We start from the raw sequence: 26,974 nt of genomic DNA, 5'->3' as shown, positions 1-26,974 counted from the left end.
CCCTTTTGTAGGACACCAGCGAGGAGCAGTACAAGGTGGTGGTGGTGACAGAAGGGACACATCCACCTTTAATTTAGCAAAAGGAGGAAATCGACGGCACTCAGGGGCTTAGGATGCAAGGCGTTGAAGAGGAGGAAGAGTAATAGGAGGTTGTTGGGGGCAACTTAGAAGCCAGGACGTACGCGGGGGTGAGTGCCTTGGAGGTCCCGCCACTTGCTCAAGTCCATCCTTGGAAGGATCCCGGAGTTACAGGGCACGCGAGGATTGCTGTAATGTAGCCAAGCAGCACACGTTTTAAATTGTAACCCAAAATATCATCCTTTGAATGTACCAAAGATAAGCTTTCAACAGCATTTTTTGTGTAACGAAGAATGGCTAATAAAATTATGAAAAAATAAATAAATAAATAAATAAACATATATATATGTATATATATATATATATATATATATATATATATATATATATATATATATATATATATATATATATATATATATATATATATATATATATATATATATATATATATATATATATATATATATATATATATATATATATATATATATATTATCCTAGAAAAATGCCGTAACATTTGGACACTTAAGGGTTTTTATTGAAAGATGCTCAGGCATTTATATCATATTATCGTCCTCATGGAGAAAGTTTGTAATAGTTACAACACAAGAAAATGTAGCTTAGAAAATTTTGTTTATGAATTCTAAGCTTGTAGCTTCTTTGGTACTGTTAATCACAGAAGATGACTGGGTGCTATAGTACTTACATTTCATGATCAGGCAGGACCATGGCGTACACCTGCATGGTCTTGATGTCGTCACTGTTGTCACAGATCATCCGGGAGAGTTTCACCTTCCTGATCTCGTCCAGTTGTTCTGTGACAGACATGAAGATAAGGAAGAGATGAGAAAATTAAAAATGTGAAGAAAAAACAAATCTGCTTTAAAATTGTTAGGAACAAATATAAAGATGTAAACTACATACAAAAGGAAATACATATAATGAAATAGGCCAAACTAAGACGTGTTGGTCTCCATGCTCAGGCAATATCTTCTCTGAGTTGGTGCTATAAGGGATATCATTTGCCCTAAACCGCACCATAGTCGATTAAAAACTCACTTTAAAGTCACCTTAAACTTACCTAGGGTAAATTGGGACGGGAATCCCCTGTTCTCGTACCAGAAGCGATCCCCGAAGCGGAGTTCCTTGAAGGTGAGTCCTATGAGGCAGCTGAAGGTGGGTCCTATCATAGATCCTGGCAGAGGGCGTTCACTTACTCCTCCACTCCACAGATCAATGTCATCGGGATGCCTGGAGGACGAGAGAGAGGTTAAGGTGGAGGTGGAAGAGGTGGAGGAGGAGGAGGAGGAGGAGGATTAGTGGGTGGAGGGTATGAAGAACAACTAGTGGGTGGAGGAAGAGGAGTATTATAACTGATTTAGAGTATTAGACCTCGACAATAGGATGTTTCAATCACGATTTTATTACCCATTAACAAATACTAATACCACCTACAAACATCATTAACTCACCTGTAAATTTCTATGTACCTCCGGACGGTCTTGTTGCTCATAGATCCCAGAAGCTCATCGAACCTGTACACTTTGGGTAAACCACAGAACTCCCTGAAGGCGTTGTAGGAGGGGACGCCGTGCTCACGTCCTCTCTGCATGTTGATGGCTGCCAAGTCCATACCCCAGCGCTTGTCTGGCTCTTGGAACAAATGGTTTGTCACCTGTAAGGGAAGAAGGAGGAGGGTTCATGGGTTACCTGAGGGAGGGAGTTCATCGAGGAGAGAAGAAGTAATATGCCTAAAGGACAATACTTGATAAAGGAGTTTGACTAATAGCTAAAGTACAAGGATATTTACTAAAATAGATAGCCAATGAAATTAAACTTCGTTATTCAGGTCAGAAACGTTATTATCGCCACTGCCATAACCACAAGAGTCTGCTGAAGACGCCCACTGACCTCCTGAGTAACGGAGTCGTCCATAGCCTGAGCCACCTGGTTGGTAAGACCCATGATGAACTGGTCGCACCATCCTCCCTTGTACAAGTCGTAGGGTTGTCGCAACATGTCACTCAGACGCTGGGATGCTATAGGGGACAAAAGGTGTGTAGATCAGATGAAAGTTTTTCTTGGTGTTTTTATGGGCTTAGAAGGCAGAGAGGGGAGGAGTGTTTGGAACGTTTATCTGAGTGTAGGAGGAAGGAGGAAGTATTCTTGGAGTGTTTTTGTGTGTGTTTAGAGGTTCTTCCAGCCTGTTACCGATAATCTTATGGATAGGATTTCAAGACCAAGCCAGCCAATCAGATCACTTGCTAGAGGTGTTCTAAGACTAATTAACTAACCAATCAGATTGTCTCGTCAGTGACTTTTAAAAAATATCAAACCAATCAGCTCCCTTACCGATGAACTTGTGGGCGGGGCTCCAACGCTCGATGGTGGAGGGGAGGAGGGAGTGACCGAACCTGAAGGCGGAGGTGATGAAGTTGGCGGACATAGACGCATCGACTTTGGGGTCATAACCATCGAAGTAACCCTGGAAGGAGAACAAAGAAAGAGAAGATAAGATAAACTGTGGGAGCAATAAGAAGATGAAGAAGAAGTAGACGAAGAAGTAGAAGAAGAAATAGAAGAAGAAGTAAATGACAATAAAATCCAGAAAAAAATAAAGAAATAAATGCAAAGAAACAAGAAGAAGGAACAGGCGGGAAAAAGTAAAGGATAGAGCTGTAAATATATTCCTAATTTAACACTGCTGAGAACTTGAAGTAAACATCAGTATTAAACAAATACATTCAAATACTCAATATACTCTCTCTCTCTCTCTCTCTCTCTCTCTCTCTCTCTCTCTCTCTCTCTCTCTCTCTCTCTCTCTCTCTCTCTCTCTCTTTCTCTCTCTCTCTCTCTCACGCACAGTGGCTGGTACTCACATGTTTCTCGAGGATGAGTCCATATTTGTTCATGACATCCTTACCCAACACCATAGGCAGGAACTCGTTGTATGTGATGTGCTGAGTGATGGCAGCGATGATGTGGCGAGTCTCCTGCAGGAAGAAGAAGGTGTGTTTACCTCATTTGTGTTACCTTGGCGATTTACCTTTGTTCTTTTAATTGTTTCGGTGTTTATTTACTCCAGGAGTTTTGGGTTTCGTGCCAGCTATATGTATCTACTAAATACGGCTAAGTTCATATCCTCATAATAGTCCAACAGTTTCCAACCAGTCCAGAAGTCCTTATGCCTCTCTACCTCAGCCACTGACTGCCAAACTAACACTGAAAATCAATTAAGTGAATAATATAAAACTTTTAAACCACTACGACATCCCAAGAACGATCAATAATCTCCATATAATTCCTCACTAGCCTCTAAGATTCCCCTATCAACTTCTTTATTACCTCCACGACAGGTTAAACATCCGATAGGCAAAAGGAGGAGGGAAGGGTAACTTACGTGGTAGAGTTTGCCATCGTCCCAATGTGGGTTGTAGCGGTAAAGCTCAGTGGCAATTCTGTTGTGTTCCCTCATCATCATAGTGTGGATGACTGCAAGAACCTGGGGAGGGAAGGTACAAAGGGTCTAGCTGTGAGGAAGAATTTGTGTTATTGTTATTATTTAGTAGTAGTAGTAGTAGTAGTAGTAATAGTATTGACACTCGTACTAGTATAATTTTACTTATCTAATTATTACTATGGGGGTTTTCAATTATAAATGCCGTTCAGGACCTTACCAGCTGTTCGTTCACTCGACCGTCACCAGCGTCGAAGCAGTAGATATCCTTGTTGGGCCTGATGCATCCTTCGTCAGGTTCCTCCAGCTTCAAGGGCAGCAAGTCCTTCATCCCGTACTCCCTGAACACTGGCAGTGACTATGGCAGGAGAGAGGGAAACGTTAGAGGATGTGGGAAAGTGAAGGGGAAGGTGGTGTGGGATGGGAGAAATAAGAGAAAGGTGATGGGAAGTGGAAGAGGGAAGGGTAAGGCGGTAGGAGGGAAGTGAGAGGGGGGAAGGTCGGCGGTGGGAAACTTGGTGAGAGGGATGGGACGGATGGGTGGATGGGTAAATGATGGAACAAGAGGAACAGGCAGTGAATGGGGTGATGGTGGTCGAGGAGATATGTTGACGACATGGTTATGATTATATACAATATGTTTATGATTCTCTCTCTTTCTCTCTCTCTCTCTCTCTCTCTCTCTCTCTCTCTCTCTCTCTCTCTCTCTCACCTTCATCAGTCCTCCCCTGTGTAGTCTCAGGTCTTCGGCGTGTTTGTTGACACTGCCGTAGATCCAGTTGGCATCGATGTAGGAGGCAATCTCGTTCGTCTGAGCTCGGGGTCCTGAGAGACGAGAGAGTCAGACACATGAGCAGGATAGCAGGATCGGTTAAATATCTGGTTAGGACTTACAAAATGATTCTTACACAAGACTAGTGGACAGGATTCATCGTTAAATTTCGTGTGTACGTTTGATAACAGAATATAATGAGAGGATTCGTGGACAAGATTCGTGAAGAAGATTCAGAATTTGGATTTTTAGTAGGATTAATGCTAAGGGTGAGTAATTATGCGAGAGGCGAGAATAATATTTTTGAATTATATTATTAAGTGATGATAGAAGCGCTTTCAAGAGAGGACTTAAAGACCAAGGAATAGATATTAAATGACACTAAAATAAGGTTCTCGAAAAGTTTTATAAGGCCGACTCTCTGTATTCCAAATGTCTAAACCAAATTCAACCTAGAACAATTCACATCCAAGATATGATTCATTCAACCAAAACAAAACTCAAATCTTTGCCACCATCACGTTATGCTCACCGAGTTTACAGCCGTATCTAACGCTGGGGAGGGAACGAACCACGGAGATGCAGTTCTGTCTGAAGAGGGAGTAGAAGGGGTCCTCTGATGGTACGTGGATAGGAAAACAGGCGGGATGGGTCTGGGGACCCTCACAGCACTTGGGGTCCTTGTTGGTGCGTGGCTCTGAGGAGGAGGGTGAAGGTGAGTAAAAATCCTTGAAAACTGTAACTCGCGTATAGAGTCAATGGTTCACGTTTTCTTTTCAGTCTGAGTCATCTGCGTCTCACCTTTGGTCTCAGCAGTGAGGGTGAGATCGTGGTCGATGGCCTGACCCCAAGCGACGGTCATGATGGTGATGGCGTGGTCGTGGAGGCCTTCGTCACGGTGAAGATGGGCGGACACCACACGGGGGGACGGCAGAGGATATCCACCGGCACCTACTCTAGGAGCGTCGATGCCTGGTGGTGACACAGAAGAAGGAGAAGGGTTTTTAATGTCGGTGTTTTGGTGTGGTGCTCTGATGGACGTGGACTGCGGCCACGTTAGTGAGAGGGCAGCAAGGAAGAGTATAAAACCAGAAGAAAACAAGTCCATCACCGAGAAATCAAAAGCAACATTCGATGATCCAACAGGATGTGAGGTATACAAAGAATCGACTTAAAACTCTTAAATAAAGAAGTGTATGATAAGGGCCTCACCGTCAGCATAGTCAGGTGGAAGGCGGCGCTTAAAGGCGGTGTTGATGGAGCCCCAGGTTGGGTTGTCCAGATTATTGCATCGTCCGCTGTACTCACGATACCTGTAGGTGAATCACAGGTGTGTGAGGGATGGCTCTCTTTCTCTCTCTCTCTCTCTCTCTCTCTCTCTCTCTCTCTCTCTCTCTCTCTCTCTCTCTCTCTCTCCAACCCACCCGCCCTCTTTGCTCACCTCTGAATCTCGCACTTCGTGGGAAGGATGAAGTCCGGACAGACGGATCCGATGATAGTCTTGAAGGTGTCCATTAGCGGGACGCCGTTGACCAGGACGTCCTTCGGCAGGTTGTATCTGAAGGAGGCGGCAACAGAAAATGTATAATATTTGTCAAGATTCTATTTCCTAATGCAGAGCGAGTTATTCGGGCTTTTGGACACATTTTATAGTTATGATAAAAGCATCTCTACTCCACAACACTTACTGCTTGGCCAGGTTTCGGGTGGTTTCGACGAGAATAGCGCCCAGGTTAGCTAAGTCGTTCTTGTCTGGTTTAGGACCAGGTCTGGGCAGCCCGTGACGGTCCCTGGCTGCAGTGAAGGCTGCGTCGACCGACTGGAAGGTGATGCAGGTGAAGCCATCACCAGCGTGGGGAGACCTAGAGGAGAGAGAAAGCTTTTAGGTGCTGTCGGGCAGATGCTTAATTGTTCTCGGAAAGACATCTATAAGGAAGATAATTAAGAGCTACTGAAAACATGCAAACAGGAAGAACTGGGTAATGATATAAAAAGCTATAGGAGCTAGCAGAGAAGGAGGTCCCGGCGATGGAAATAGATTCTTGGTTCTGTGAGAAATTCTCTGGAACAGAGAAGTTGAATACTACTGAAGGATGGTGGGGTGCTTGGAGGAAAAGTCTACACAGTGATTACCTTCAGGTGGTAGCAGAAGGAAGTTTACGTGATATAAAGAGAGCTTAGTTTCAGGTGTTACAGAGACGATAATAAATGATGACGATGATGACTTACTGGATGCCATTGAAGATTCCTAAGGTGTGGTCTCTGGAGGAGGACTTGCCCGGACCAGGGATGAGCAAGGCACAGTGGCTGTTGTCGGAGCGGCGGGGAGGTCCTGACAGACTACGGCCATTACTTGGGACCCTAGAGGGGAAGAGGGGGGAGAGAGGGGGAGTTAGGGGAAGAGTAAGTATATTGGGAGCTGAAGACTTACCTGGGGAGAGGGGAGATAAAGGAAGGTGGGGAGTAGATAATATTAGGTACACTGGGAAAATTTGGAAAATTTTCTTGGAGGAGATGGGAGAAATTAATTTTTAAAACGTATCATCCGGTTTCTAAAATGCCCTCATCTGGTTTCTAAATTATCTCACCTGGTTTCTAAAATACCTCATGTGTTTTCTAAAATCCCTCACTTGGCTTCTAATATCCCTTACCTAATTTCTAAAATCCCCTCAACTAGTTTTTCAAGTGCCTCACCTTGCGGGACCAGGAGGGAAGCTGTTGTGGAAGGCATCTGCTGCTGCGTCAGCTCTAACTGTAGCTACCCCGAGCGCCACCAACAGTAACCTGCAACAGAGAACAACAGCTGTTAGACAGACAGACAGACAGACAGACAGAAATGAAACCCCATCATGATCGAGAGTAAATACGACAGTCCAGGTAGTAACAGAAAGAGAAACATCAAGTAGAATAAAGAGAAGATAACTGGAAGGAACAGGAAGGAGAATAACAGATGAAGGACGTGGGAAGACGAGGAGACATCAACAAGGGCAGCCAACACTTAGCCAGGGTTTACCACTGTTGTGTTGATGTCAGCACATGACAGTAAACGCGCCACATTGTTCTGTCTCTTCCTCTCCTTTTGCTCTCTTGTGAGATCCCAACACACACACACACACACATTTACACGTAGCATAATACAGTATAAACACAATTGCATATAACAATCATACAAACAAATATATGGTTAACCTCTCACGAATACACACACACAGAGATACATACACGAACATGTGTGTGTGTGTGTGTGTGTGTGTGTGTGTGTGTGTGTGTGTGTGTGTGATTTATACGTTCTTGTACCCAGAGATTTGGGGATGACGTTACATTGGCTAGCCATCGTGCGGTCAACTCTACTACCGTACCCACTATCACCCGTCCCTGACCCACACTATAACCCACACTCCCCGACCTACATTAACCCTCCATGGACCCACATTATAACCCACACTCCCCGACCTACATTAACCCTCCATGGACGCACTATAAACCCACCTCCCAGACCTACATTAACCCTCCATGGACCTACATTATAACCCACTCCCCTGACCTACATTAACCCTCCATGGACACACACCTATAACCCACACTCCCCGACCTACATTCACACCTTCACCCCTAACCCACACCTCACCCAGACACATCCACCCATCTTCCCTACCCACCCATACACACACACACACACATATATATATATATATATATATATATATATATATATATATATATATATATATATATATATATATATATATATATATATATATCAAGGTTAGGTAGAATAATGTGGAAGAGAGAGAGAGAGTTTTTTCAATCGAGAAAGTTGATTCTTAAACTGTTTTTCAGGATCAAATAACACAGTGAGTTCTTAGTTTACTCTCTCTCTCTCTCTCTCTCTCTCTCTTACTGTCCTGAGTGTTGACTGTCCAAAGGAAAGTTGGGAAAGGAAAGTGACTGTGTGTGGGCATACTGTCGTAAGTGATTTAGGCCAGGATAGGAGTGAGTGAAGGAGAGAGAGAGAGAGAGAGAGAGAGAGAGAGAGAGAGAGAGAGAGAGACAAACAGACAGACAGACAGACAGAGAAATCACAGTAGAGAGTGTGGAATGGAAAGAGAGAGAGAGAGAGAGAGAGAGAGAGAGAGAGAGAGAGAGAGAGAGAGAGAGAAACTGAGAAAGAAAAATAAGAAGGGAAAAAGAAAGTGAAAAAGAGAAAGAAGAAAAGAAAAAGAAAATGAGAGAGGAAGGGAAAGATAAAGTGAGAGAGAGAAAAAGAGACACAGAGAGAGATATCTCTACCAGGACCCCCAACGGCCTAGTTAACATATCTATTGAACTTATATACCAAAAGTAATTATCTTTTTTATTCATAATTAAAATATGATAAATTTGTTATATTTTCTGTTTTTTAATAACTTATTTACTGTTTATTTAATATTTTTTATCTTTTATTACCGAATCATTGTATAAATTACTGATGTATTTTTATTTATAAATTTATTCATTATTATATTTATTCTTCTATGTATTTTTGTTTATATAAATATTTGACTAACGTTTGTATAAATCAGAACCCTTCCCCCCTCCCTACAACCTTCCCTCCCATTAACACCACTCGTTTTAACCACTCCCCCACACCACTCGTTTTAACCCCTCCCTCACTTCACTCGTTTTAACCCCTCCCCCGCTTCACTCGTTTTAACCCCTACCCCAACCCCTCCCTCACCACCGTTTTAACCCTCCCCCACACCCCTCGTTTTAACTCTCCCCACACCCCTTGTTTTAACCTCCCCACACCCCCTGTTTTAACCCCTCCCCACTATCGTTTTAACCTCCCCCACCACCCTCCTCACTTCTCGTTTTAACCCTCCCCTCACTTCACTCGTTTAACCCCTCCCCACACCCCTCATTTTTAACCCTCCCCCACACCACTCGTTTGAACCCCTCCCTCCCACACCCCCCCACACCCCTCGTTTAACCCCTCCCCACCTTGTTTTAACCCCTCCCCACACCCCCTTGTTTTAACCCCTCCCCCCACTTGTTTTAACTCCTCCCCACACCCCTTGTTTTAACCCCTCCCCCACACCCCTCTCGTTTAACCCCTCCTCACACCCCCTCTTCGTCAATCAGCTGATGAGGCGAGTCACGTGACCAAAGGACCATAACGTCACGTACACACACCCACCCATTCATTCTTTAGGTGTGGTGCTGCCAACTCATGATTTTGTATATTATTTTGTTTTTTAATATCATTCCTTTATATTAATCGTTACTTCTATTACTCGTATTTTGTATTTATTATTGTTTTACTTTAATTCTGTTTTATTAACCATATATACTGTAATATCATCTCAAAGTTACAGTAGATATATTATACACTCATCATACAGTTACCATCATTATACAGTTATCATACAGTCGTCATCATTATACACTCATCATACAGTTACCATCATTATACAGTTATCATACAGTCGTCATCATTATACACTCATCATACAGTTACCATCATTATACAGTTATCATACAGTCGTCATCATTATACACTCATCATACAGTTACCATCATTATACAGTTATCATACAGTCGTCATCATTATACACTCATCATACAGTTACCATCATTATACAGTTATCATACAGTCGTCATCATTATACACTCATCATACAGTTACATTATACAGTCATCATACAGGTACAATGTGTCTTACAGTCACTATACAGTTACAGTTCATCAATCACTTAAAGACTACAGGTAAAGAGCCCGGGGCAGACAGGTTGAGTGTAACTTTGTCTGTCTGTCTGTCTATCTGTTTATGTTGTCTGTCTGTCTGTTTATGTTGTTTGTCTGTCTGTCTGTCTGTCTGTCTGTCTATCTGTCTGTCTGTCTGTCTGTCTGTCTGTCTATGTTCATAATTTTTCTCTTTTTTACCCAGCTTATAAAATCATAACTTATTAACAAACCTAAATAAATTATCACATAAGAATTCTAACTAATTCTACTTAATTGTTAACTAATTCCCTAAAAAATCACTACTTATATCGTTTCTTAGGGGAAGTAATTATAATATTGCCAAATGTCATACAGAATTGACTTATAAAAATAGTAATTGTCACTTCAGTTCAGTTTTACATTATCAACTACTTTCACGGATGTAAATAATGGGGTTTTTTTTTGTGGTGGTGTCTGTGGTTTTGGACTGTAGTGACAGGTGTGTGTGTGTGTGTGTAGTGAGAGGTGTGTGTGTGTGTGTGTGTGTGTGTGTGTGTGTGTGTGTGTGTGTGTGTGTGTGTGTGTGTTACTAAGTTCTTTGGGTGTGGTTATTTCTGAGTGTGTGTTTTTTTTATTTGGTTTTGTTTAATTGTTTTCATGGTTTTGAGTGAGCTGCTTATGTTTTTGTTTGTTTGTTTATGTGTAGTTTGTTTGTGAGTTCCATTTGATAAATTCAGAACCATACTTTATTTCGTTGTATTTAGACCTATATGAGAGAGAGAGAGAGAGACAGGCAGACAGACAGGCAGAAGAAACGACAGAAATAAATCAGCTATTTTCCACAATATTAATATCGAACATAAACTCAACAACTATGCAATACAAAAAAAAAAATTATATATACTGTATTTAAATAGAAGACAGAAACATCATCTCAGATTGACGTCACTCCACCACAGAAAATAAAAGTTCGGCAGCCTCAAAAACCTCAGAAAGTGACAGTTTAAATGACAAGCAACAGTTGTGAAGTAACTTAAACCCTGGATTTAACGAGAGAATCGAGGGCCGTGGCCAAGGAAAGAAATCCCTCCTCCTCCTCCTCCCCCCCCTCACCCTTTTTTTTTGTTGGGAGGAAGAAGTTAAACACGCACGCAAGCCGACCGTCACTTGTCATCTCTAGCCCCGCCTCCATCGGCTTGTTTACCCTTTCTAGGACACACGATCACATCCGCCACAAGAATAGGGTAGTAAATCTGATATTTTAATCACATCCAGTACAAAATCAACACGTAATTAGATGGATATACGTAATTTATTGTAAAATTAGATAAATGAATAAGTAAACAAAATGCGTTAGTGATAAATTAAACATCTATTGAGTTCGTAAAGTTTTAGAATAAGAGATCTTTCGTTTTCCTCCTTTGTGTTTCTCTTTCAATCTAGGAAAAGAAAATTACCGGTGGACTTTCATTTTCATCTCATGGTCACTCCAGTACAGCAGGCAGGCTTCTCACTCAACACCGCTTATTGCCTCTGCTACCACATTCTTGGTCAGGATCACAATTTATGCTACTCTGAACAACTTGGATTCTCATTCTTCATTTTCTCTCTCTCTCTCTCTCTCTCTCTCTCTCTCTCTCTCTCCTCAAAAAATAGATATTGAGGAAAATATAGTGGAAATAAAGAGAAGAGAGAGAGAGAGAGAGAGAAGAAATAAATGAAATATAGAAATCTCGTTATTGCAAGTATTCTTAAGATCAGAGGAGGAAAAAAAAAATTACTCAACAATCTTAGATGATCTGGTATGTTATGTGAATTGTTGTGATTGTATTGAGGTTACTGGCTTGTTGAGTGTTACCTGAAGGAGATAAGATATACCGGTGTCTAACAAAAGTATAAGAGTAGTCATAATAAAAATATATATAATCCCTTTTATTTTCAACAGTAATAATGAATAAAATATAATTCCTTTTATTTATCTTTGTTGTTATTTTGTTATTTTGTTAGAGTCTTAGAAAATCTATTGACAAGAATCGTAAAGAAAATAGTTTGGTTGAGAATATATGTCTGTGTGAGAAAATCTGTGTAGGAAATCTGTCTGAAACTTGTGTTCAGAAATCTGTGTCAGTAACAATGAAGGTAAAAAGTGTGTGTGTGTGTGTGTGTGTGTGTGTGTGTGTGTGTGTGTGTGTGTGTGTGTGTGTGTGTGTGTGTGTGTGTGTGTGTGTTTGAACGAATCTATTAAAACACTTATAGAAAGACAGTCATACACACGGGGGAGGTGGGGAGAGGGGAGGGGTGGGAGGGGGAGGTGGGGAGAGGGGAGAGGGGGAGGGGGAGAGGGGGGAAGGGGAGGGGTACCACATTAATGATTGTTCTCCGTTCATTTGTTACGTCAATTATTACTCATTAACACTATAAGATACATGCCAGTTTTGTGAGTCATTGATTTTCTTATTTTTTTTGTTCTTTTTTTGTTTTTTGTGGTGTGTGAAGTTGTGAGAAAGAATTAGATTTCCTCAGCTATTGTTTCTCTACTGGTGATCAAATATTGGTGGTGACCAGTCATTGTTTATTCACCTGAGTTGATGTTTTGTGTGTTGTGTTTGGATAATGATGAAGTAATTGTATCTGGTTCAGGATTCATTCTCTCTCTCTCTCTCTCTCTCTCTGTGTATTTCCTCACCTCAATTACTTCAGCCTTGATCTCCTTATTTCCAAACTGAGAAAGACTGCTGTGATTTCTCTCTTTTCCTAAATTACATGTTTATATATACAGTATGTGTGTGTGTGTGTGTGTGTGTGTGTGTGTGTGTGTGTGTGTGTGTGTGTGTGTGTGTGTGTGTGTGTGTGTACTACCTCCGATTTGGCCACTATGGGAAAAAAAACTACCTTCCTTCTCCCTCATTAAAGATTATAACCAAACTATAAGCTCTTTTTTCTCAGGTAAAGTCATTTTTTTTACCTTAAGATAAGTTGACTCTAATTACTACAGGTATTGAGGAAATACAGTACAGGTGTTGCTGGTAGTATGTCTTGGTAAACATGACCGGTCCCTATGACGCCAGCACAAATAATATATAACTAATGGCACGACTTTCAAGGGATTATTTTCTACCCGCCTGTATATGTCCCGCTACCCGTCTGTGTGTCTGTCAGTCTGTCTGTCTCTCTCTATACTGTATTCGTTTATTATCCAGTTGTTTCATAGGGCCGTCATCGTGAGTGAGTATGACCAAAGAAGGGAATGGGTAAGGGTTGCAGTGGGTGGTGGTGGTGGTGGTGGTGGTGGTGGTGGTGGTGAAGAACCGTGATGCCAGACGCTGGTTACAAGTGGGCAAGGAATTATTATTTCTATTTATCTAGTATTTACTGGTGTGAAGGAGGAGGAAGAAGAAGAAGAAGAAGAAGAAGAAGAAGAAGAAGAAGAAGAAGAAGAAGAAGAAGAAGAAGAAGAAGAAGAAGAGGGGTGATTAGTAATGTTTTTTTCTTTTTCTTAAGCAAGTTAGTGTCTGTATGACTCGATGGGTTGACTTTTAACTATGACGTCTAGACACAAGAAACTTAACTATATCAGTGTTAGTTGTTTATCATTGTTCTGTTTACTGTACCTTATCTTTATCTCTTTTACTCCTTCCTACCTTTAGCAATATTCGTGTCTTATCTCTAATCTCTTCTCTCACCACTACGTAAATCCTTCTGTTGTTGTTATCACTGTTTTTTTTTCGTTTTTTTTTCGTTTTTTTTTCTTTTCAACAGAGTCCTTGGGTGTATACAGCCTTGAGTGTGTGTGTGTGTGTGTGTGTGTGTGTGTGTGTGTGTGTGTGTAAACTGCCAGACAATGAACCAGGCAGCAGCACACTATAGGGTGGAGACCTTCCCACCTCGACAACACCCAGAAAAAATGTATTGATATATAAGATACGTAAACAAATTCTATAGTTCAGATTGAGGAAAATAACACCAAGTTTATTTATATCTGAGCTTCAACAAATAAAATCATCAAGAATGTTATCTAAATTCACACTGAGAAATGACGTCTAAAACTCACGACATATCTCCCACTTTGTTGTCATAAATATTGTAATAAGTCAAAAATTTTATACACACCGCTATATATATTTCCGTGGAGGTCACTTGAATTCTTTCCTTACAAAAACAAAATTGTCCTCAGTTATTGGTGTTGTAAGATCTCCTACAAGTGAGGACAGTGTTTTTGCTGTAATAAAAAAAATCACAAGAGCTCCATGAAAATTTGTATATGAGTTCGTATACATTTTTTTTTTTTTGAGACACCTTGTAGTTTGTTAGTTCCGATCTGGGTGTTGGTAACTGTAGGTAGGTAGGTAGGTAGGTAGGTCAGGTTCACGACAGCAACGGCGGGGCACTTTATATCGTTTGCTCTATAGTGTTGCCAAGTCATAGGGGAAAGTTCAATGATAATGCCTCACTTGATGTGTTTTAGTGCCGGCAACTGTTGCTGGATATATTTACACATACATAAGTTTATTAATTAGGGTATTCTTAAGCCTGTTTATTAATAGAGTGAATTACCTATTGCCTAGTGTTACGGTACGATGAATAGCGGTGATTTTAACGTGATCTGCTCAGTTAAAATAGCTGAAACAAAATACAAGTGTTGACTCCATTTAAGTATGTCTCATTTACCCACTGTGAAAATACTTAACCAAATATTGTCATTGTGGTAGTTTTTATTTATACTTTAATTTGCTTTACTTTATAATCACTTCGTCGTGGTGAAAGTAACATGACAACTTTTCTCTTTGTGTGTTTTTTTTAACCAAATACTTTATATAACTTTTTTTTAAATAATTTTATTTGAAGTAAAATCATATTAACTGCTTTTCATTATTTTTTTTCTTTTAACAATTGAACTCAAAGTGAAAGGCTCTTAATAATTTTACATAATTTTCTATATAAAATTTTTTTTCTGAAGAATTTTATTCACCGTGTAAATATCCACACGATTTGTAATTTTAATACATAGGTAATTTTTCCCTCTATATCTGCACCTTCCAACACACACACACACGACCTTTTAGTAATTTCGGTGGTCAGTCGTGAGGTGCTAATCATTTCTCGTAACTACAAACTAATCATCACTACAGGAAGGAGTTTTTCGTAGATATTATTAATTAATTTCGTGAGGTTGGGATGTAATTAGGAACGATTAATTAGCATGATGGAAGACAGGTAAGAAGAGGCGAATTCTGTGTAACAACCCCTCTCTTCCTCCTCCTTTTCTTCCTCCCTACTTCCATCCCACCCCATCCCAGCACCCACTCTACCCCCACCCACACAACCACCCACCCACCAACTCCACCCCACCCACCCCCAGTCACTCCCACCGACACCAACCTGGCACCTTTCCCCCCCAAAATACGAGTTACGTAATGGACCACCACTATTATTAACACCCGCTTTTCCTTTCGCCTCTCTCTCTCTCTCTCTTTCTCTCTCTCTCCGGTCATCAAGGCGTAACCAGTAGGTCCCAACCACGCGCCTTCACCTTACTCTCTGCTTAGTCATATCCGGTACACTCCTCTGTTTAATGAGGGACTTTCTACTTAAACAAACCGCGACGTTCTGTTTAGTTCCGTGTCTGGTACAGTTTAAGTAGGATGCGTATAGGCGCTATCTGTGACTAAATGATAATACCGAACGATTTAACAATGTTTTTAACTCTGAGTTTAAATAGTGAGAAGTTGAAACTACGCATTTTATGTAATTACTTCATTACAGCTAAGGGTTGAAAATTGCGTATTTAATTAACTCGTATTTTAAGCTCTCCATTTAATCTATTCTGTTCAAGCGTAAATTTAATCTACTCAGGTAGAATATACTCCTTGAGTATACTGCGATTGTACGCAAATCTTTAAACTATTCGTACTCAAAGACAGAAACTATCGTAATCAAAGACTTAAGCCATCGAATTTAAAAGTTTTTTTCAGTGGCAAGAATTAGAAACAAAAAATAAAGATAAAGAGATAAGGTGTTTTTTTCTTTTCCCTTCAGTCAGTAGCACACAATGATGGTCTTGTCTTGTGAGCCCCTTTTATGGAGAGGATGAAATGCTATTACCAGAACTTTCACTTTTGCTTTTGGCTGTTTGGCTTTTGTTTGTGTTCATCCATGGTAAGATAGAATTTTGTATGGAGGATCGGTTTTATTTAGGTGATTTAGTGCTTTTAGTTAATATTATTGCTTTTGTTTGATGGTTTATGCTTTTATTGGTGATATATATTGTAATTTATTGATATAGTTTTTTTGTGATACGCTTTTATGAATTTTATTGTATTGGTGATTTTTTTCCCTTGATGACCAACAAAGACACTTGCTTGGTGATTTACATTTACGTATGGTGACTTGTGATTTCTGAGGCGTAATGCAGGTATTTGCATGGTAACGTACACGTATACTCTTGCCTGCTAATATATACTTTTGTAGGGGTGATTTATAGCTTCTGCTTCGTAAATCTGAACCCTGGCAATGATTCGTGATTTCGCTTAGTGATTTATATACTCTCGCTTGGTGATGTATATTTTTATCGGTTATTTAAAATTTTTGTTGGGTGATTTACAACTTTTCTTCGATAATTTACATTTGCTTAGTGATTTACACCTTTTCTTCGATAATTTACAACATTTTCTTGGTGATTTACAACTTTTCCTCGTGAATTTACAACATTTTCTTGGTGATTTACACCTTTTCCTCGATAATTTACAACATTTTCTTGGTGATTTACAACTTTTCCTCGTGAATTTACAACATTTTCCTGGTAATTTACAACTTTTCCTCAAGAATTAAAACAAAAAATCTTAGTGATTTTTCAACTTTTCCTCGATAATCCATAACACTAGCATGGTAACGACCCTCTGACTGACCCGCAAAACTGATGAAAGTTACAATCATCATTTATCACCAATACGATACGATATACGTCAAGTAAAATCACCAACTTGTGGTTTTAAATCCCCAGTCTAGTAGGTGATTGCAATTTACCTCTGTGTGTTGTGGAGAATAAATATTGGTTTTTGTGGTTCATGGTAAGCTCTGGGGGTTGAAATTACGAGTTGAGAAAATATTTGGACTGAAGGGCATGTGTAACTAGTAGAGATTGATAGTAAGGTGTGGTTGGTGTTGGAGGGGCTCTCTCTCTCTCTCTCTCTCTCTTTCTCTCTCTCTCTCTTTCTCTCTCTCTCTCTTCCGTCTAGATATAGTTCATTGTCAGCAGTTGTATTAAAAAAATAGTAGTAGTAGTAGTAATAGTAGTAGTAGTTTTGTTATTATTATCATTACTATTATATTCATCATCATAAACATTATTATTATCACTGTCTCTATTTACCGAATCATCCTCACCCTTCAGAGTCAATACAGTGCTACACACAGCCTTCCAAAGTCCTCAAGAATTCAACGGGAACTAACGAGGAGAGTGAGCCCCCCTCCCCACCCCCCACCCCCCCAACAATTCCCCATGTACACTTGTTCGAACACACACACACACACGGAAAGACAGACATACGTACATTAAAACCGATAGTCATACAGACACAAAGACAAACAGACAGACTTATCTCACTCCCGTCAAGACTCCTCCGTGAGAAACTTCTGGACTCCTTACCTGCAAGAGAGAATAAATAAATTACATTAATGGAATTGTAGTCGCGTAATTATCCCTCATTAAAACATCTCATTATACATTAAGGTGTTTAGCGGCTGCAGGCGAGACATGTAATTGGGACTCTGTCTAATTATGTCTTACCTGTATGAACAAAGACACAGACAGACAGACAGACAGACAGACAGATAGATAGATAAATAGATAGATATATAGACAGATTGATAGACAGACATAAGGCTAGAACAGGTGGTAAGAAAGAGAGAATGAAAGATAGGGAATAAAAGAAACAGACAGATAGGTAGGCAAACGGATAAATAGACAGACAGATATACATACAGATAGACAGACAGACAGGAGGCTAGAACGGGTGGTGGGGAAGGAAGAGGGAGAAAAATAGAGAGAAGAATAAGAGAAAGTGGAAATCGAAGACAAGAATAGAAAGAGAGAGTGGAAATCGAAGACAAGAATAGAAAGAGAGAGTGGAAGGAAGAAGTAGACAATGGCAGAAAGAGAAAATGTAATAAAAGTGTCAATTACAAGAGAGGCAGTTAATGAAAGATAAACAGACGGAAATTAGATAAAAATTTATTCAAACTGATAATGAGTAATAACGTAAGTATGAAAACACACACACACACACACAAACACACACACACACCACGCACGGCCGTGATGCACACGAGCGGCAGTGCGGGCGTGACCCAGCGCTCGTGCAAGCGGTCGCGCGTGCCTGACTCTTTACTGTTGGGAAATAACCCCAAGGTTCTCTCCCTTCCTCGTCTCACGTGGAGAGTCTAAGTGGACTAAACTGGAGCTGTAAACATTGTACCGTTAGCAGATAGAGTGATGTTTACGTGTTAATATCATGCATAGAAAACAAGTGTAAACATCGCTTTATTAACACTGTAAGAGTCAAATAAAGTCAATAGAAGAAAGTGTAAACATTTTAAATATCATAATAAGAGAGAGGAATGTTTAGGTGGTGATATCATGCACATACAACATCACCTAGGTATAAACATTGGGCTAGCCACGAGGAGGAGGAGTGTGAGGAGGGCTGAGAAATACAAACACATTCAACATACTATATTTGTTCATGATCCAATTAAATAAACACCTGGTCTCTCTCTCCTGATCAGTATTTTCTTGTCATGCCTTTGTGTACAAATTATATACCAGTTTAATGAAGAGTCTGAAAGGAACTTAACTCTCTAATACCTTTTAAAAAAAATATATATGTTCGTGAAGCTTGTACTCTGAAAGAACACCAAGAGAAACACCATTCTCCTAGACATACAGTACAGGAAGATGCTCAGTTATACCATCAAGAAAGTTAGAGGCCACTAGTCTACGCCCCTTACATGCTGATGAGGCGGTGACCTTGCCTGGAGGATATGATACGAACGCCAAGTCTCCTCCTATACCTCCCATGGCTTACAGGGGGACGTATTCTACCAAGACCTTCAGTACGGGCACTACATAATAATAATCTGTTGCTGAAGCTAAACCCATTATATACCCTGAACTAAACTCATTCTTGCAATACATTTAGATTTCCTGGATCGAGTTAAATTTATAATAGAGGATTTCTTAGGATTTTAAGTTGTTGTTTTTTCCCAAAGTTCACAGTAATATTTTCATGATGATTGATAGCATTAAGAAATAAATTCCAGCGTTTTCAGGAACATCATTACGGTTTTTTTTTCGTTTTTTTTTCTTTCGTGTTTTTTTAAGCCTTTACTGTAATATATAATCAAATAATGAATAGTTTAAAAGGTGGATATTGCTGACTTACACTGAGTTACCGCGTACTATCTTTTGTAATGTTAAATTCAAGGTTTACATCCATACAGAATTTAGTTTTCTAATATCGAGTTTTTAGAATTATTTAATTTTTTTTTATCGTATTTAATATTTCTTTAATAAATATTCTTCAAGTTAGACACCACGAGGATAGACACACAAACATTAACTTTCTGATAATAATAATAATTAATATAACAATACCTGGACGATACACAGGTGAGTATGTCATTAGTGTATTATGTAGTGATTCATTCATAAAATCCCCACGACGAGAGAAATACCAACAAGTGACGTTTAAACCAAGATAAACAAAACACGTTACCAGTTTTTAATTCGTTTTTTTTTTTTAATCGTAACTTAACACCCATGAATTTCAATGTTGTTATTATCTCGTTACAATATATTCCGATCCTACAGCAGCTAAGGTAAAGAAGAGACGTCAGTTTTCTAGTGAGTCTCTTTATGTAATTGATGAATTCATAATCAAGTCTCGCTACCAACAAAATCCTAATCTATATCTAATATCTTTGACCACCACCAAATCCACTTATCTGCATGACGGAGTTTATAGTCGACGCATGTGAGTATTACCCACCTGTGCATGACTTAGTATGCATGATCTGTGCCTGGTAACATAGTGAGTGTCGTGCATGTCTGAAGGATTGAGTCGTTGAGATGGTTGGGGTGATCAGATATTGTGCATGACTGAGTTGTTTTCTTTGGCTGTTCTACCTCTCTGTGTGTTTGTTTGTCTGTTTGTTTGTCTGTTTGTTTGTCTGTTTGTTCATGGTAATAATACGGTGTTGTGAATGGGTAAATTTGTTTGTTTGTAGCTGTATAAGATGTATTGTCATGTTTTTATTTAATGTTGTGTATGGTAAAATATATATATTATTTATATATGGTAGAAATAGTCTGTATATATATATAGCAAAAATATTGTCTTAATGTGGCAAAAATAGAGAGTAAACAAAGTATCTATCTACATATGGCAAGGATAGACTGTAAAAGCATGGCAAAAAATGAACTTTCTATTTGGCAACAGGTTAGTAAGCCCCCGGAGTGCGGCAGTGGTCGAGTGTATACAGAGCTCACCTCCTATTCCGGGACTCGATGGTTCGATCCCTGGGCACTCATAGTTCACCCAGCTGTAAATGGGTACCTAACTTTATAGCATGGGGGGGAAGTGAAGGCGATCGAGTGCAATAAAAGCCGGTCTTGCTGCCTCCTTGTGTACCGAAGGCTTAGTCATGCCTATGGGACACTCTTTAACTCCCGGTATGTTTCGTATCCTTAGGAAGAAGGACCAGGTTTAAAGGTACTGGTCGTGGTATTTCACTGAACATTTGACCACCTTGTAACACACCCTGTCAAGTCACCTGGATACATCTTTGTGCATGACTCAGTAGGTGATCTGTACGTGGCAATATTACCTATTAGTGCATGGCCAAAAAAATTAAAAATCTCTCAACCTAGTCATAGTGTATGTGTGTCCGTGTCCGTGTATGTGTGTGTGTGTGTGTGTGTGTGTGTGTGTGTGTGTGTGTGTGTGTGTGTGTGTGTGTGTGTGTGTGTGTGTGTGTGTGTGTGTGTGTGTGTGTGTGTGTGTGTGTGTGTGTGTGTGTGTGTGTGAAAGTGTGTGTGTGTGTGTGTGTGTGTGTGTGTGCTTTATCATACACCAAAATGTTCCTTTTTTATTATCTTAGTTGTTGTATTATTTGTGTCTCCTGACCAAAGCATTAAAGGCATTAAATGTTTCCATAAGCATTTCGCATATCATATTACGTCCTGTGCATGGTAGAAAGTTGTCTTTCTTTTTTTTACCCCAAGCCTTAAATACTTCTTCGTGATTACCTTGCATAGTAACATTTACTTTTTTGGCGTCGTGGCAATAAGTTCTCTTAAGAAGTGAATGCCGTTGTGTAACCCCCCACCCCTGAATGTTTGTTAGTTATTCTCTTTCTGCATGTCAATAAGCTTCCTCGCGCCTCAGATAGTTACATAACAACCTTGCATGTTAAAATCTACTCTCTGTATGCATGATCACGCAGTTCCTCAGGCACAGAACACTGTTACGTCGCTTCCTGAACAGTTAAGTCCTCTCCTCTCTGGTCACAAACTTCCTTCATTGCATAATTCCTCCCCGTTCATGGCAAATATTTCTTTCATGCACGACGTATGATTTCATGTCTTCCGTGGCTGACAAATCTTATATTGCTTGCATGAGAGGACAATATCCAGAGGTGTGTCAAAACTGGCTCTGTCTAAGTGTGTATGCGTGTGTGTGAGTGTGTGTGTGTGTGTGTGTGTGTGTGTGTGCGTGTGTGTGTGTGTGTGTGTTTGTGTGTGGCTAAGAGTAATGAAGTTCTAGTATTTTGTCTGTTTATCTTCCTCTCTCTCTCTCCTTGGCAACTTTTATCTCTCTCACACACACACACACACACACACACACACACACACACACACACAGCCACACCCATAAACCACAGACTAATACTCCCCAACATTTGTCACCATGAAAGTGTCACTGTCTCAGCTACACGAGAGAGCCACAACAAGTATAAATTTATAGCCTTACCTGCAGAGAGAAAGGTATGTAATTACGTTATATATCTCACCTAGATGACATGTTTCTCATCATTAAGCTAAGGAAGAGTTTGGTTCACACACACACACACACACACACACACACACACACACACACACAAACACACACAATAACTGGGAGAAAAGTCCTAACACATCCATGGTTCACCTGGCGGCCAAAAACGGAATCACTAACCATAAGAGTGACCACGTACGAGGTCACAGCAGGACTCAAGAGAATAATACCTACGAGAGAGAGAGTATATATTGCTTCAAAGACTTAGAGGAATGACTGTGTGTGTGTGTGTGTGTGTGTGTGTGTGTTTACGGGGATTAGTCCACCCGGGCACAAGTCACTGCCCCACATCAGGGCCTGGCTGGGCGAAAATATAATAATAATAATAATAATAATAATAATAATAATAATAATAATAATAATAATAAAAATAATAATAAATAATAATAATAATAATAATAATAATGATAATAATAATAATAACAACAATAATAACTATTATTATTATTATAATAATTAATAGAAATTAATGAAATAGAAATAATAATAACCATAAATAAAAACAAAAACGAAAAAATAAATCAAGAATGATAATTTATATACATTACGTATGTTGTGTTGCCAAAGTAAGAGAAACAATTGAAACCCTGCAATTGTGTGAAAATGGGGCAGAAAGTCAAATCAGCAACCTGGGACTTGGTCACAATTTTTGTGATGCCATATGGCAGCAGGGTCTACCATTAGACAACACATTATGCTTCCAATATCTTCCCAGGCGGTAGTACCTCCCTGTTTGGTAGCTGCCTACTACCTACTACCTGTATTCCATTAATAATTATAATAATTTTACCTAGACAACAAGGTAGAAATATTGTTATTAGTTTCTGAATATAATCTTTGTCCTTGATATTTACTGAATGACTAAAGCTTTTTTTTCCACAATAGAGATAACATCTTAACCCCCCCCCCCTCCAACCTGAATACACACCAACACAGGTAAATAAATAAATAATAAAAACTTGCTGAATCATTACCACAGAAAAAAAATTAAAAAGAACTACTCAAAGTTGTGGTTGTGTGGGATGGCGGTGGAACGTATACTAATATAAACACTCCCTCACGCGGAAAACATCTTATCCATCAATCAGTATGTCAGCAGTGGCTTATATTGTGCTGACAAACGTATTCAAGAAGTATGACTTATATGAGGAGTTTATTAAAGTGTTCTTAACCCATATTGCATTTTTTTTTAAGTGTGAAATTTACGTAAAAATATCAAAATTATTAATCAGCTTCATACCAACGAGAGACGATCAATAATAAACAAAGGGGTGACTTCTTATTTGTTCGGTTCATGCCACCTATAACTCTCTCCCTTGCTGGCTTAGTACGTACACATATACACACACACTAAAACGTACATAAACACACACTAAGACGCACATAAACAAACACTAAGACGCACATAAACACACACAAAGACGTACATATACACACACACACAATAAGACGTACATACACACACATGATGAAATAGAACTCACACACGTTCCCCCCCCCCCCCACACAAACACCAAAATGACTCTGCGGATTCCTTACAGTAGATGATATGAGACAGCTTACAGGCGGACGATACACTGCTATTCTTTAGTGAGTTTGCTATATCTTAAACAACAACACGAGGAGAAAGTGTATGGTGTATATAAATAAATCTCCCTCCTGAAAGCAGCTTACTGGAGATGCCGAAATAACATGAAAACGTCTACATCTTTATCAGGAAGAAACGGTGGGGAGGGGAAGGAAGGGAGGTGGAGGTGGGGAGGGGAAGGTAGGGAGGGAAAGGAGGGCGTTCCCCAAGGTCCCCCTCCTGATTTCCCGTCTGACAGGTGTGTTGGTATAAATGTTTGTCTAATTGGGGAAATTTCCAGGTGTATGTTGAAGGCTATGAAGGTTGGGTTAGGTTATGTTAGGTGAAGGTAATTTTCTTATTATTATTAGAGAAAGAAGTTGTGTAAATGAGGTGTGAGTTGTTGTTGTTGTTGTACGTGTAGTGGTGGTAGTGGTAGTGATGATGTTAGTAGTAGTGGTTTAGTGTTTATGTTTGTTTCCTGGTGTTTTTCTCTTCGTTAATATCCGAGTGTTTATGTGGCATTATGGAGGAACTTTTCTAAACACACATAAGATGACATTTCCGTAGTCAACATATCACCTTGATGAAATAAAATTACTCCTAACCTAACCTAACCTAACCTAACCTAACCTACCAGTCATACACTAAAATAAACCTTCCTAAGATAAATCATATTGCACTTTCTTATCCCCTCACGTCTCTCCACAACATGTCATTATTTCTTTAAAAAAAAATATATATATAAAATAAAAAAATTCTCAAATTATCTTCCGTCATCATTAAAATCATAACTCATGTACACATCACACAAAAAAGAATATAATGATGAGCACAAAATATATGACCAACAAAATATATAATAAGAATGTCTGTATCATTACTGTCAAGTGAGTGAAAGTTTGAATCCTCTTTACTTTCATAATACTATCAAAGTTGCTATGACTATATTCTGCCTTGTGTCTATTATATATTATTATATTTTTTCGATTTGACAACTACGTTACATCATTCACATGGTATGGATGAGCTGAGAGAGTGTTTACGTTTCACAATACACCTGAGCAGCGGTCCGGAAATAACTATAGTCTCTCGTACAGTAACAGCTATTGTGAGGAAACAGATAATACGTGAGTCAGTCAGCATTTTGGAAGTGATATATTACCTATGTGTTCAAAATAATGAGCTGGAAAACATGATATACCAGACAGCCGTAAACTCGTACAAACACTATACTATATACTGTACACACGTCAGGTGTCACTATTCAACACTATATCTTATACCAGTCAGTACTATAGGGTCAGTACAATATATGACAGATAATATGGTGTAGGACATACCATAAAGCCATTAGACATATGTACAGTACACAACACCACACGTCTGGCAACACTGTAGGAAAACATATCATACTACTGGAAGACTTATAAACAAGACACACACACACACACACACACTCACACACACACACACACACACACACACACACACACACACACACACACTCGCCACCAATTTACTCCACTATCACACGTCAATCAAGGCATCAACAATTACAGTAGAAATATCAACATTACAAACCATCATAGTATTACAGTCACGTACACCTCAGGCACCAAGAGTACAACAATAACACAACAATTACAAACATCAGCCAGCGTCGCGTATTCTTCCCTTACGCTAATCAAATCAATAAGACTCACTCCCCTCCCTGGTTAATGACAAGGAGAGTATCATCGACCTGAACTGTCCATCTTAATTCGGTTTCACTTTCTTAGATCTTCATTCACACTCGTAGTCACGTCTTGTCATCATCACTCACCACGAAGATGTTTGTCACTTTCGCCATTGTCTTGGGAACTTATTTTGGTGAGGAAGATGTGTGTGTGTGTGTGTGTGTGTGTGTGTGTGTGTGTGTGTAAAATCAAAATTATCCAGTTAACCAAACATTCAAACACACACACACACATATATAAAATAATCACTTCGGACACACACACACACACACACACATCACAGAACCCAAAAGTCATGCTCATGGCTGGGTCATGGCTCAAGCGTCAGGGGTCAGAGGTCACGTGATTGGGTGTGGTCACCTGGCATGACGTGAGCCAATGAGAACATATTTGGGAATAAAGGACCAATAAGGGGCGGTAAAGCTGTGCTCCTTGACCTCGGTAATCTGATTAATGGAAATTTTGGATTTACCTGAAGAATTGTAACTAAACTTCGTGATTTTGCTCTGAGTTTCGGGATTTTTTTTCCTTTAGACGTTTAGTAATCTCTCTCTCTCTCTCTCTCTCTCGCTCTCTCTCTCTCTCTCTCTCTCTCTCTCTCTCTCTCTAGTTATCTTTAATTACCAGAAGACAAAATCCAAATATAGCGAGGGATCAGACATCATCTATATAACCGTTGACAACCAGTTCAACTCACTATGAAAGCAACACCAGTCACTTTGTTGCAAAAAGTTGAAAAGTGACATATTGAGACTCACCTCTTACGCCTAAGATTAGAAATGCAGGAAAAAAAATTAACCAACAATCGAGCTAATCCATTCTAATCCCGAAATCTTGTTGATATGTAATAAATAGTTTAGTTAAAACAGAATATACGCATAATCTGATTAATCTTAGAGTTAATACTTAATCTAGATAATGTGGAGTTAAAATATAAATCGATATTAAAACTCGGATTAGATTAAATAAACCAGAGTATCATATTTTACTATGGTAACTCTAATAAACTGGCTTAATTACCATCACGAACAAAAACTAAACACATATCTGTACAGACCTTTCGCTCAAAACTTGCGGTGTTTTTTATCTTTCTGTTACCTAAATGGTAAAGTGGGGTGAATAATGCCCCCACAACCGGGTGGTCAGTGTATCAGGACTGCTTTGTTATGTCTTCGCCTTTCACATCATTAAAAAACAAAATTGATATGAGATCACCTGAAGATTAACCACCCTAATGCTAACCTAACCTAACCTAACCTAACCTAGCCTAACCTAACTAAGCTGAAGAACTAAACTAAATTATGAAGATTCTTAAATAAATACAAATGAGAAACATTCTAATATAAATTTGTTCCTTTTTTTTGGCGGGGGGGGGTAAAACTTTTGAGAGAAGTTGCTAAGAATGAACTGGGTTAAGACAGGTGGGTAAAAACACGGTCGGCAGGTAAGTTACTGATGAGTGTCTTGGGTCATAGAACTGGTCTGAGGGTGTACCGAGAACACCTTTCAGAGAGCAGGTTAGGGACGAGGGAGCGAGTTTTT

At 39.4% G+C, this 26,974-nt stretch overlaps 1 protein-coding gene across 2 annotated transcripts in view; it reads right to left on the bottom strand.

The window, feature by feature from the left end:
- LOC121880367 (peroxidase-like) overlaps positions 1-26,974 on the bottom strand; it is an 85,057-nt gene that overhangs the window by 8,025 nt on the left and 50,058 nt on the right. For both annotated transcript variants that reach the window (XM_042387522.1, XM_042387523.1), the window contains exons 2-18: positions 7,005-7,094; positions 6,540-6,671; positions 5,999-6,172; positions 5,752-5,868; positions 5,523-5,623; positions 5,112-5,282; positions 4,843-5,007; positions 4,251-4,363; positions 3,759-3,896; positions 3,482-3,583; positions 2,961-3,074; positions 2,434-2,566; positions 1,993-2,120; positions 1,554-1,756; positions 1,163-1,332; positions 788-896; positions 183-267 (exon numbers count right to left, since the gene is read on the bottom strand). In XM_042387522.1, coding sequence (XP_042243456.1) covers positions 183-267; positions 788-896; positions 1,163-1,332; positions 1,554-1,756; positions 1,993-2,120; positions 2,434-2,566; positions 2,961-3,074; positions 3,482-3,583; positions 3,759-3,896; positions 4,251-4,363; positions 4,843-5,007; positions 5,112-5,282; positions 5,523-5,623; positions 5,752-5,868; positions 5,999-6,172; positions 6,540-6,671; positions 7,005-7,094 — 2,245 coding nt within the window. The remainder of the gene's footprint in view (positions 1-182; positions 268-787; positions 897-1,162; positions 1,333-1,553; positions 1,757-1,992; positions 2,121-2,433; positions 2,567-2,960; positions 3,075-3,481; positions 3,584-3,758; positions 3,897-4,250; positions 4,364-4,842; positions 5,008-5,111; positions 5,283-5,522; positions 5,624-5,751; positions 5,869-5,998; positions 6,173-6,539; positions 6,672-7,004; positions 7,095-26,974) is intronic.

This window comes from Homarus americanus, unplaced genomic scaffold (genome assembly GCF_018991925.1).
Source record: "Homarus americanus isolate GMGI-L3 unplaced genomic scaffold, GMGI_Hamer_2.0 scaffold42527, whole genome shotgun sequence".
NCBI lineage: Eukaryota > Metazoa > Arthropoda > Malacostraca > Decapoda > Nephropidae > Homarus > Homarus americanus.
Note: the sequence above shows the minus strand (reverse complement) of the source record. Positions and strands in the feature narration are given on the sequence as shown.